This window comes from Galeopterus variegatus, unplaced genomic scaffold (genome assembly GCF_000696425.1).
Source record: "Galeopterus variegatus unplaced genomic scaffold, G_variegatus-3.0.2 Scaffold7199, whole genome shotgun sequence".
Classification (NCBI taxonomy): Eukaryota; Metazoa; Chordata; class Mammalia; order Dermoptera; family Cynocephalidae; genus Galeopterus; species Galeopterus variegatus.
This window is the reverse complement of record NW_007733310.1, coordinates 51,293-64,327: the sequence shown is the minus strand read 5'-3', so window position 1 is coordinate 64,327 and position 13,035 is coordinate 51,293. Positions and strand designations below refer to the sequence as shown.

At 40.8% G+C, this 13,035-nt stretch overlaps 1 protein-coding gene across 2 annotated transcripts; it reads left to right on the top strand.

Annotated features, from left to right (window-relative positions):
* The first annotated feature begins 1,340 nt into the window (after positions 1-1,340).
* On the top strand, positions 1,341-12,782 carry CD40LG (CD40 ligand). Of its 2 annotated transcripts, XM_008591700.1 has the most exons (5): positions 1,341-1,560; positions 3,561-3,692; positions 7,779-7,839; positions 9,434-9,496; positions 12,233-12,782. In XM_008591700.1, exons 1-5 carry the CDS (start codon positions 1,405-1,407, stop codon positions 12,607-12,609), a joined length of 789 nt encoding a protein of 262 aa, XP_008589922.1. In that variant the 5' UTR covers positions 1,341-1,404; the 3' UTR covers positions 12,610-12,782. The 2 variants fall into 2 exon arrangements, with proteins under 2 accessions (XP_008589922.1, XP_008589923.1); XM_008591701.1 differs by lacking the exon at positions 9,434-9,496 and having other exon boundaries at positions 1,405-1,560; positions 12,233-12,609.
* The last annotated feature ends 253 nt before the right edge of the window (positions 12,783-13,035 follow it).

Genomic DNA, 13,035 nt, shown 5'->3' with positions numbered 1-13,035 from the left:
TTAGTTTGAAGGCAATCTGATAAGATGACACAAAAGCCATTCAGAAATGTGAAATCCTACACACCTCAATGGTTCAATTCGTTGTCAAAACTTTAGGTGTTTTTGATGCTGTTACTCGTTTTTTGTCTTGGGTTTTTGTTTGGGTTTTTTTACCAGTATATAAGGAGTTGGCAATTATTTGGAAAACTCATGTCTTAGGCTAAATTCTGAAAAATTGGGGATGAGAGTTGTCTGTTGCTAAACACATTTCAAATCTCTTTCATGCACATCTTTATTTGATCTTCACAACAATCTATGGGATAGGCGAGGCAGGTGCAACTGCCTCCTTTGGGTATGAGGAAGCTGAGGTCTAGAGAGGTGAAGTGATTTGCCCAAGGTACACAGCAATATATTGGTAAGGCAAGGACTAGAATCCAGGTTTATTAACTGCAGCCTATTTCCCCTATTCTGAACCATTACATCCGCATTAGAAATCATCTGACAGATTGGAAGAGTGTAGACCAGCAACTTAGTAAGTCAAGCAGATATTCCTTTCACTTCAACCCCAGAGTTTTGCCTTGATTTCCATCAAGACCCTACTTTTTTTTGCCTTTGAGAAATTTATTTTTCTTGCATTATCTTCCAGCTAAATTTTATTTAATAACTGTCAGCATCCTCTTTTAGTGTATGTCATGTAGACTTGACTTGAAAAGCTGCTGGGAGTTCGTTGAGTTTAAAGATTAAAGACTGGTTAAGGGTCACGAAGAATAATTACATTTTGTAATGATGAATATACTAATTATCTTGTTTTGATCTTCACACACTGTACATAGGTATTGACATTCAATCCTGTAACCCACAAATATGTCTAATCAATTATGTTTCAATAAAAAAAGATTAAAGAAGTAGTCTTGAGAAGCAATTAGCTAGCAGCATACTAGTCATAAAATCAATCCAAACTTTTGTTGGCATTTGTTTCTTTCCCCATGTATCAGTTTCCCGCTTTATATTAGTAAGACTGAAATTGAAATAAGTCTGTTGCTGGTGGATGAATTTGTCACTTTCCTTGAAATGGGTGAACCCAAAAAGTTAGACAGCAATAGGAAAATACTGCCATTGTCTGTTAAAAGTCTATGACATTTCAAGGCAAAAATGAATGTATGGAAGAAGAAACTTGTTTCTTCTTTACTAACAAAAAGGAAAGCCTGGAAGTGAATGATATGGGTATAATTTAAAAAAAAAAAAAAGTCTTTACGTAACTTTTTGCCAGGAGAGAAGACTACGAAGCACATTTTCCAGGAAGTGTGGGCTGCAACGATTGTGCGCTCTTAACTAATCCTGAGTAAGGTGGCCACTTTGACAGTCTTCTCATGCTGCCTCTGCCACCTTCTCGGTCAGAAGATACCAGTTCAGCTTTAACACAGCATGATCGAAACATACAGCCAACCTTCTCCCCGAACTGTGGCCACTGGAGCGCCCGTCAGCATGAAAATTTTTATGTATTTACTTACTATTTTTCTTATCACTCAGATGATTGGGTCAGCACTTTTTGCTGTGTATCTTCATAGGAGGTTGGACAAGGTAAGATGAACTGCAAGTTTTTCTTAACTAAATTTGGGGTCTTTATTGATTTGTGGGTTGATCAGTTTTAGTTCTACCCAAATGACAGACGATGGTAGAAACCCGAATAGATGAATGGTCTTGTGGCAAAATGTTTGTTGTCTAGTGAGTGAAGTTTCATATTCTTGTCTCTGGTTAAGATTTGGGGATCTGGAGTCAGGCTGCCTGGGTTCAAAGTTTGGTTCTGCCCCTACCAGCTGTGCGATCTTGGGGCAAATTACTTTACATTTCTATGCCTCCGTTTCCACATATGAGAGATGGCGATGGTAATGGTACCAATCTCATAGATTAAGTGAGTTTAGCCTTGTAGAGAGCTTAGAACACTGCCTGGCACATAGTAAGCACTATGTAGGCACGAGCTATAATTATTTGCTGAAGTTTTGCTTGAAAAGTAAACTTTTTCTTTTTCTGAAGACTTTTTACTTTTAAATTTCCTACTAGGGAAGGAGAGCATCAATTCGATCTGAAATTTCATAGTGCTTCATATTATAGACATGAATAATTCCCAAAATGTATAGTCTTTTTTAGTAAAAGTGGCTTTCTCTGTATAATTCTTCGAACACTGTAGTTGTAAGCTATTCAGTTTCCCTCTGAGATGTTTTACATTCTGAAAGGATTGGACTTACAGGAACAAAAGAGTAGAGTCACATAGTATGTTATTTTGCATTCTTAGGAAAAGATAACAGGATTTATCCTGTTTCCATGTATTTATCTACTTCTACTGAGGGATGTTACTGGCTATGTTGACAAAATACCAATCATACATGAAAAGGAGAAAACTGATCAATTGTCTGGCTGTTCTTAAAAGTCTGGATGTGGGAACTGTAGCTGGACAGCATCTGGGTGACTGCATTTTCTCAGGAATGTTTGGGTGTTCTCTCTTGGGATGTAGACCTAAAATTAAGGCCACAAAGTTTTTATTGGCATAAGGTGAGGCAGTGAGGATTGAGGCGATCCATCAGGTTACTCAAATTTCAGGTTTCACTGCTGGGAAAAGACAGGAGTTATGGGTCTGGTTGATTGGTTGTTTGTGTTGGCCTGGTGGGCTCTGTCAATCAAATGCCTGGACATAGGCCTAGCCTTTAAAAGGGGAATAGTGACCTGATTAGACTAAATTTACCATAGTATTTAGGTGTGCTTTTAATTACAGCAAAAGCCACCGGCTAACTGGATCTTATTTTGAATCTAAAAAAATTCACTCTTAAAACAAGAAAATGGTACAGAATTACTTGATGATGCTCATGAATTTCGTGCATTTAACTATTCTAAGACATTAGAAGATGAAGTATCTTGCTAACTTTGGGGATTAAAGATGATTTCTTTAAAAATGCAAATTTGTTTTTACAGATACTAAAGTTAGAGACGTGACTAGAATTCACATTAACTGACATATTGCAAGTTAACTACTTCTTGTAAAGCACTACATCACAGACAAGAAAATAAAGTGGGAAAATCAGCTCAGCAGAAAACTATTTTGTAGGCTGCTGTTTATAATGAGCGATCGTTACTGGAGCAATGGGAAATATGACAATTATAGAAACTATATTCCTAGGAAACGTTTTTATGATTACAAAATATTTTAGTTGATTGCTTAAAATACTGAAAGGTCTTTATTTTAAAGTGATGTGTACGTATGCATGTTTTGGGGACTTAGCCCTTCTGATGAGAGGCCCTTCTCAGTACTCTGAATAGAATATTGCTGCTACAGTACATTGAAAAACTGGACATTTTGTAATGAAAGTTTATTAGATCAGCTGTGATTTTTACCTAGAGTTTTAAATAGTATGACATCTTAATTGCTGGCTTTTGTAGATTTTTAAACTGCAAATACCAAATAACAATAATCCAGTATAATTTGTCATTCCTTTGTTGATGCCATGGAAGTGAACGTGGAAGCAGACATCCTTAGCTCCATTCTCCTTCAGAATGACATTTCTCATATTTCTGTTATTTCAAAATAGATAGAAGATGAAGGGAATCTTCATGAGGATTTCGTATTCATGAAAATGATACAGAGATGCAACAAAGGAGAAGGGTCCTTATCCTTACTGAACTGTGAGAAAATTAGAAGCCAGTTTGAAGGCTTCGTCAAGGTAAGGAGTTTTGTTGTTGATACAAATGTCACTGAGAAGTTTTGCTTCGTGTGCTAGGTTGAGAAACTGAAACCCAACAATGTAAAAGTTTAAACATTCATTATACATACACACACATATCCATATATACTCATATGTATATATGCACATACATGGGTGTGTGTGTGTGTGTGTGTATTTTAAAAAGCTAAAAATTGAAGCCAATATGCTATGTAAGAAAGAGAAAGTGAAGTTGGAAATATACACATTCTTACCTGATAAGAATAAAAAAGGCTCTCTTTGGGGAAAATACGCACTGACATGGCGTAGTCACACGTACTCACGAGCTCACATGTGCGGCTGCCACTGGGCAAAATTATGAAGTACACCAAGTTTGTTTTTGGCATTTTTGTATCTCCCCATCCACACCTTGATGCCTCCCCACTGTGGATCCATGATCTGATCTCCATTTTCCAGAGAAGCAATAACCACTGACCGCTGCCATGTTGGCAGGCCACAAGTGAAGATATTGCATTTACTGGGAGTAGTAGAAACTCCTGAAGACTGATCCTGTCTCTGGTGCTTCTCTGATGATGGAATTTCAGGTGCTATGAAAGGGAGATCTTTCCCTTTTATTGTGGAAAGAGGTGCGGGGAATGGGTAATGAACATTCTCAGTGCCGCTCAAACCAGACCCCACATAACATCACTTGCTCATGAAGCCAGTCCACTCTAGGGCCAGTCATGATCGGAGGCAGAGAGGGTTTGGAACCTTCTAGCCACCAGGCTGGTAACCAGCATAAAGTCACCTCAGGGACTGTGGCCTATAATGGGTAGCCAAAACAAGAATTTTCAGAACCTTTAGATTAATTCCATCATCATAGACACGGGGTCTAGGGGTTCTTTCTCCTGAGGCAGAACTTCAAGAATTGTTTCTGCTCATTTCCCTCTCAGAACACTGCATCAAATACTGTTGGCCCTCACCTCACTTAGGGGTCCTGTCTAGGAGGTAGCACTCTGTACTGAGGGCAGCTCCATGCCAGGTGGGTGGCAATCTGGATAAACTAACAGGAATTAGTTCTCACATGTAAAAGATGTGTGATTTAATGTGGGAGTGGAGGGCTTAAGATCTTATTTCTGAGCTATCTTCCTGTACTGTCACTGATGTGTAATTTAATCCAGTAGTGAAGACTCTAAGAGCTTATTCTTCAGCCACCTACAGGGATTAGAAAGCGGCTCAAATCCACTGCTGGCTTTCAGGTTCTTTACACTAATCCAGGTTTTAGATGAAACTCCTAACCCTTTATCTGCAAGACTGGCCAGGTCGGGGAAATGATTTACATTTTTTGGTTCTTTGAGGATTCTGGCCACTATTACAGGGTATTGGAATGTGCTGCAAATTTAAATGTGAATAAAGGCACTTTCAAAACAGTGGTTAATAATTCAAACAGCATATTGAATGTGCTTGATTGTGTGACCTTGGGCAGATGGCTTCACCTCTCTGGGCTTCAGTTTCTCATCGACAACATAAGGGAGCTGAGGTTATCTGTAAGGGCACTATCGGCTCTGATATTCTGTAATTATGTGATCAACTTTTAGTTCTCTCCAATGGCAGTGAGAGCAGCACATTGGTTCTTTCCCCCCTCTCTCTTTCTTCCTGAGAGTTTTACGGTTGAACTGTGGGTTCCTCACGTCTTTATCTAAAGCTGGATATGTGAAGCTTCCAAAATCAGCTACCAAGAATAGGAGTAAGGAAAACAGTCAGTTTGGCCTCCCTGCTTATGCTTGTATGAAACAAGTGACAGCTTCGAAGTTCCATAGTTCCATGTTCTAAAAAGGCAGACCTTCTCAGCATGTCAACTGGGGCCCCCAGGATCTCTTCCTTACATGTGACAGAGGAGGCTCCTTGCATCTACTGCAACTGGTGGAACCCTAGTCAACTCTATCTGTATCTAGGATATGCGCAGTGATTAGATACAAAGTCCTCCAGCTACCTCATCCAATGACTGACTCCCTTTCCAATATCCATTCGTCCAAATATCTCACTCTATAACAATATTTTAGACTTTTTTTAACCCAACAGGTCAACTACAGAATAACTCCAGATCGGATCTTTCTCAGCTAATGTTAGCAAGATTTCTTTCTGGGCCACTTTCTGGGTGGTCCAGAGCAACCTTAAGTTTGAATCTGGGGGCTTTGAATCATAGGGCTTGACAGGGTCTTAGAAATCATCAGATCCGGTTTTCAATCCAGAGTTTCATCCTTCTCTCCACCATTCCTATGAAATGGCCACCCAATCTTTGTTTAAACACCTCTAGTGACAAGGAACTCATTGTCTCCTGAAGCAGGTAGCACCAAGCTTTCATGTTGGGGAGAGGATGGGATTCAGGGCTCATGTCAGAGTAAGCGGAGGCATCATTTTGAGTAGTGTGATTTCATACTAAAACTTACGACCCACCCCAAGCCCTACTAGAAACATCAGTTCCACAATTATCTGCCCACTGATGCCTGAGGTGCCTTTGATAGGGTCCAAGCATTTCTTTTGCCAGTTAAAAAGCAATCTGTTCTTATCTGCCACGTAGAGTTCCCACTAAGAGAGAAATAACTAATTCTAGATTTTTGGAAAGCCAACTTGTAAAAGTCTTTCACTTGAGGTGGGGAGTGAAGCAAGAAAAAAAAAAAAACGGCTCTGGGGAGTGTGGCTGGGGGAAAGTTCACAAAAAGGCAAGGCTGGGTGCATGAAAGACAAACTTTGCTGACTTCACGTTTTCATGTTGGCCAGGCCCTGACACCAATGCAGCCACATAGCCTAAAAGTATCTCGACCTCAATCATCACACTCCAGTTTTTGAAAAGACACTAAGTAGTCATTTGTTTACTTGTTATCTCACAAACATTTTCCTGTTGCCGCCTTTTCATAGCGCCACATTTCAGCTCAAATGGAAAGTTGAAGCCCGGCGGCCCATGTGAGCAATTCGAGGCTCAGGTTCCCCTTGGGGCTCTGTGACCTACGCCCTCACATCTGGCAGCTGAGCTGAGCCTACAGCAAGACACTTGACAGTAAAAACAAATTCCTTTTAGGGAAGTAATGAAAAGGAAGGGCCCTATAGACAACTGATTCCAGGAATGGGAAGGAGCACAGGACTTTGAGAATGAGAAGATGTGATAATATCACTGTCTTCCTCCGTTGCGTTCAGAGTATATGAAGAGAGATGGAATGAGTTGAGCCCAGCATGTGACTGTGATCTTACACTTTCGACTCTTGGTATAAGCCTCAGACTCTTTGGGTGACCTCATACTGGCCAGTTAAGCCCTCTAGGCCTTTTGTTCAGTCACTTTGAAATGGCAGCCGTAGCCTTTATTCTCTTCCAACATGTGTTGATGGAAGTCTCTGTTAGCTTCTTTAAGTACCTCTAGCCTTCCTGCAGTTTATAAGTGAAAAGAAATCTTTTAAGAAGTGTTGCATTTGCCTTTGGACATCGGCAACATTGGGAGATTACCTGTGTGTTTCCTAAATGCTGATTATTCTAAATAAACAGGTTGTGTAGGACAACCATCAAGAGAAGCTCTTTAGCCCATTGAAAAGGATAACAAAATTTAAAATATCTAAGGGTCTTTTCAAAGTCTGGGATCTCTCTCCTAACATCAAACTTACTCTTACCCTTGGCTATGAGATTTCAGACCAATTTTATTCTAATAGATGTATACCATCCCTTTATGTTTAATAATATACCATACACCAGCTCCCCGGGTAGAATCATCTCCTCATTCAGCACTTTTTGTCAATACCTGTCAAAACCAGGGAGGTCAGGGTCATAGCAAGGATCAGTATCACAGCCTCTGGCCTGGAGAGAGCACCAGAATGGAGATAATAAGGCCCAAATTTTGTTTCCTAGTTCTCCCCTGGGCTTTCTGGGCTTTCAGCTCATCTGTCAGAGCCATGGGTTCCCAATCAGTATGATGGAATTAATGACAGGATCCGAGTTTATATGATAATCCTCACCAGAAACAGGCAACAGAGTAATGACAGATGCCAGATGAATGATACCTCTAACCCCCCATAGCAGAGCCCCTGTCAAAATAACCTTTTGCAATGATTCTTCTTTTAGGATATAATGCTAAGCAAAGAAGAGGAAAAGAAGAAAGAAAAAAACTTTGCAATGCAAAAAGGTAGGTTGCTATTCACCAATTTCTAGAAATGCTTGAAAACTAAAAGGAAGCTTTAGGCTGATCATATTGGACAGCCCAGTGTTGAATCAGGGAACTTTTAGCCTTGGAAATAAAACACTAGCACAGTTGTCAGATTGACACCTTCTCTGGTCCCTGTGATTTAGAAAGACTTTATATGTATGTATTTATGGGGAAGGCTGACAATACCAAGTATGAAGAAATCCCATTATGTTCAATACCCAAATCAAAGCAACCATACAGCCTGGTACCACCTACAGAGGATGAGATGACAGGAAATTCATCCTTTGGTAGCAGTGGTGTTCATCGCTCAATAACTGTTATTCATAGGGAACAGAGGCCGGTGGAGTGACAGTGTGGCAACATTTGATTCTTTGCACTGTATGTGAAGTCAGAGTGTCCTGAACATCTCAGGGTTGGAAGGGACCTTGATGGGTCTCAAATCGAGCACCATCCCCAGAAAACAAATCTCCTTCACAACAGCACTGACCATCCGGCCTCTGATCAAACATGTCTAGGGATGAAGCACCTTCTACTTCATAAGGCAGCCTGGTTCATCTTTGAACGGCTCCAACAATTATAGTAAGAGTACTATACTACTGGAGAGAAGTCTTTACTCCTCTTCAGTTTTATTTGTTCCTGTAATCTCCAACCACTGGACCCAGTTTTGCTCTTTGGGGCTGTACTAAACTACTGATCTGGATGCTAAAGGGTTCTCTAATTCCCATGAAGTTTTCATCTTCAGAACGATGGCAAGATATGTTGAGTGGTACCATGTTGTCTGTTCATTATAGTGAAATTTGAGGAAACAGTTCCTGTGGATGCTGCCTAGCAGTCTTCAGGAAAATGATACGCTTAACCAAACTGGTCATTCAGGTCATGCAACCTAAATGCAAATGACAACATTTATAAACATTTATAGGGCACCTACAAAGTGCCTGGCACGAGGCTCATAGTTGGAAAAAAAGAAACTCCCACACAGTCTCTGCACTTAGTAGATGGGCACATCTAATTAAGGAGCAAGCCTTTTACAATTATAGATAGATACAGTAGTTTGGCCAGTTGCTTGACCAAATCAGACACCATAAGCATCTTACTAGTTAAGGGTGGACAGGAAGGGAAGGGGGTTGGGGAGTGATTGGTTGGGTAAGGGGCATAAAGAATAATTACTATTTGTAATAATGAATATTCTAATAAAAATATTTTTAAAAAGTGTGCAGACACAACCTTGGGGCCCACTAAGATCCCCAATGTATAGGACTTGGTCCTAAAAGCAAGATTCAAGGTATGTCTAACAGAGACCAGTGTTTTTAGCCTGTGTCAGTCTATGTAGAGTATAATTGAGTATTGAACAACTGTGGGGAGGATAGGATTAATGGAAACAGCCAATTCAATTATTAAGATATTAGAAACCAACTTTTCCTTCAGGGGAGGGATTTCAAACTGTTTTATCCATCTTTTTACATAACCTGTGCTAGCATAGCCACTATTGCACAGTTGTAGAACTAGATCAAATAGTTCTGTGGGCAGTTTTGTATTACCTTGGCTTGACAGTTTGCTATTGGTTTCATTTCAGGTGATCAGGAACCTCAAACTGCAGCACATGTCATAAGTGAGGCCAGTAGTAAAACAGCATCTGGTAAGTCCCATAGCATCTGAGCATCAGCCACCCAAGGGGGAAGGCTGGGATGCCAAAGCAATGCAGCCTAACGATTGGGCTCCTCTATTCCTCTGGGGCCCAATTTACAAACCTACCCATACTCCTCTCATACGCTCTCCTTTGTCTTCAAAGTGAGCTCAAATGCACAGATGGGACTTAGAGCGACAAAAGGAGGTGGGAAGCAATCCTAATGTTCTCATTACGTTCTTGCTCAATGGCTGATTCTAAATGATCAATTACTGGGTGGAGGGACCATTATTCTGACAACATAGAAGAGATGGCAGTTAGTGACCTCCTGCCTGGGAGCATCCCTCCTCCTGACCCTTCTACACTGTGTGTAAATGGGCCTCAGGCACTATTTTCTGCCATCGGTCAATCCCTGTATGATTAACCCCAGCCTCAATAGGGCCAACCTCAGGGAAATTAAAAGTAAAATCATCCTGTAAAGATCAATAGGTGCCAAGATGTTAGATTTTCCAATGAAGTAACAACAGACGACACACTGTGATCTTTTCAACTATGAACGATTTTATTTCCATATGCATTCTGCCATCATTCTAGCCCTTAGAGGTTTTATTTATTTATTTTTTTACCAAATCTGTACCTTGCAATAGCTGGTGCTGGAGAATGTGTCACATCTGATAAATGGATGGAAACATGCACGCTAGCATAAAATCCCCCATCGACATAAAGGCAAGAGCATCAGAGCAGTCTTTGAAAGAGTTAGCAGAGTGCTCTGGAATGGAGTTCTAAACAGTGTGTTAGTATGTGTGTGCGTGTGTGTGTGTGTGTGTGTGTGTGTGTGTGACAGAAAGAGACAGATTGAGTGAGAGAGAAAAGACACAGCTTCTTCTCTGAGGTAGCTTGAGCTTTCAGTGCTTGTAACACATGTACAGATATCATGGATCACAGTGTGGGACTAAGAGCACTGGATAGGTAGTTTTTGAACACTGGGGTTCAGTAATCATGGCCACCACTTGCTAGATGACCTTGAGCAGGTCCCTTTACCTACACAGCAGTTTCCTGCCTCGTCTACTTCACAGGTTGGCTTTGAGATCAAATCAGCTAATGTGGGAGAAAGTTATTCTGTTGAGTGCTGTACAAATATAAGGTGCCACGACTTAGCTTACTTTACTGTGGTTTAGATGTCAAAAGAGTGACACAAAGTCTCTCATTAATACTAGTTATTCCCACAATATTTAATAATTCTGTGAAGTACCCCTTTCTCAGAAATACACTTATGGGAGACCATCACGACTATATTGCCATATCCAGGGTAGCCACGTACATGACACCTTCTCTTTTGGATTGGATGACAGCAGAGAAATCTCCTAGATGAATAGCTTCCACTGGTCTTCGTCCACCTGTATCTAATTCCTTGCCCCTGAATATATTTCATGGATATATATTTGACTATATTTCATGGATATATATTTTTTCTCCCAAAAAGCTCATAATTAATATTGGTCCTACAATATCTTACAGTCTGCATCACAGTAGGTCTGCAGGGGATCAGGTTGGAAGACAGTAACATTCCTCCCCCAGTCCCAAACTCTCATTCCTACCTATAGTCATGCTGCTAAAAACTTAACCTACATCCCACAGCAAGGACTAAAATAAGGTAGGGACTTACCAAAGTAAACTTACTGGACTAAAGATACAGAACCTGCCCTTTTTTCTCAATAAAATGATCCAAAAGTGAAAACATCATAAAGAAGCATCATTTCTGGAATGATCTGGGGCCCAGGTATGTCAGGCATTTCAGGATGCCTTCCTGTTACTCAAGGATGAGTCTTAGCAGGTAGGATCTTGTGCCTGATAGACCTACGACTAACAAATAAGATTCTTTAAAAAAAGCTCCAGGAAACAAATGCATCAATCTTTTCACCTCTCCCCACCTGCCCCAACCCCGCCAGTCAGTCTAGCTCTGTGCAGTAACTGAGATTTGATATCGGGTGCACACACTACTTTGAACCCACTCAACATCTCAGCCAAGAAAATGGCACATTGTTGGTGGGTACACCAGCTCAGCCACAAGAATACAGGTACTTTCAAGTTGGTGGCGCCCACTACAATGGGAGATCAAAACACACAGTGAAATGAACACACAGTTTATTTTCATACTTCCTTGTCTAATTTTAGTTCTTGCTTTGGGAGGCAGGTCAAGTTTGCAACAGCATGATCAGGTAGGAAGAAATGGGGTCTTTTCTCTGTGCTGAGGCTGAGCTAAGTAGACTGACAACTCTTTGACTTTGTAAATTTCAAGGCAAGCAAACTGTCGATGTTAATATTAGCAAGGATTTTGTCTGAATAATTTGGTATGCATATTTTATGATGTGGAATTTTGAAATCATTTGCACTTTCTTAAGTTCAAGGGCAAATTGACTTAACAACTGTAAATAGATAAGGAAACTCAGTGTGATCTGTTACTTTATGTAATCTTCACAAGTCTCTGAAATACTCTCTAATATTAGCCCCATGTCATAGATGAGGAGATTAAGTGAATCAAGTCTGGACTGGGACCTGGCTCTGTGTGCCTCTAAACCCATGCTGATCCGTTAACCATAACTCCCCCATAGATTCTGAGGGCCACAAGGGCACTCGAGAACCCATTCCTATACAAAGCCAGTATCCAACATTCAACTCTATTTTCTGTTAGAATGGGAACCATGCTCTGCTTCACCTCACCATAAGTCTTCACTCTTTTTGTTACAGTTCTACAGTGGGCAGAAAAAGGATATTACACCATGAGCAACAACTTGGTAACTCTCGAAAATGGGAAACAACTGACCGTTAAAAGGCAAGGACTCTATTATATCTATGCCCAAGTCACCTTCTGTTCCAATCGGCAAGCTTCGAATCAAGCTCCGTTTATAGCCAGCCTCTGCCTGAGGTCCACAAGTGGATCCGAGAGAATCTTACTCAGAGCGGCAAATACCCACAGTTCCTCCAAACCTTGCGGCCAACAATCCATTCACTTGGGAGGAGTATTTGAATTGCAACCAGGCGCTTCAGTGTTTGTCAACGTGACTGATCCAAGCCAAGTGAGCCATGGGACCGGCTTCACATCTTTTGGCTTACTCAAACTCTGAACAGCATAACCTCACAGGCTGCGGCTGAGCTGCCGCTGGCAGTCTTCATAATACAGCAAAGCAGTTAAGACCACCCCCTGTTGAACTGCCTATTTATAACCCTAGGATCCTCCTCATGGAGAACTATTTATTATACACCCCAAGGCATGCAGAGCTGTAATAAGTGAATTACAGGGTGGGCGAAACCAAAACAGGCCCTGCTCCATAAGAGCTTACATTCTGAAGCAGCAACCCCACTGATGCAGACCTCCAGAGAGTCCTGTGGAAAGACAAGGCCATTATGCACAGATCGAATTCTGAGTAAACAGCGGATAATTAGACAAGCTCAGTTTTGTTTATTTTTGTTTGTTTGTTTGTTTGTTTGTTTGTTTTTTGCATGCAGTGGATAATGTAGTTGATTTATCAGTGAAGATGCAGAAGTGAAAT

Coding starts and splice junctions, on each gene's coding strand:
- CD40LG (XM_008591700.1), top strand. CDS start 1,405: ATGATCGAAACATACAGCCAACCTTCTCCCCGAACTGTGGCCACTGGA. Junction 1,561..3,560: donor TTCATAGGAGGTTGGACAAG/GTAAGATGAACT, acceptor ATTTCAAAATAG/ATAGAAGATGAAGGGAATCT. Junction 7,840..9,433: donor AAACTTTGCAATGCAAAAAG/GTAGGTTGCTAT, acceptor GTTTCATTTCAG/GTGATCAGGAACCTCAAACT.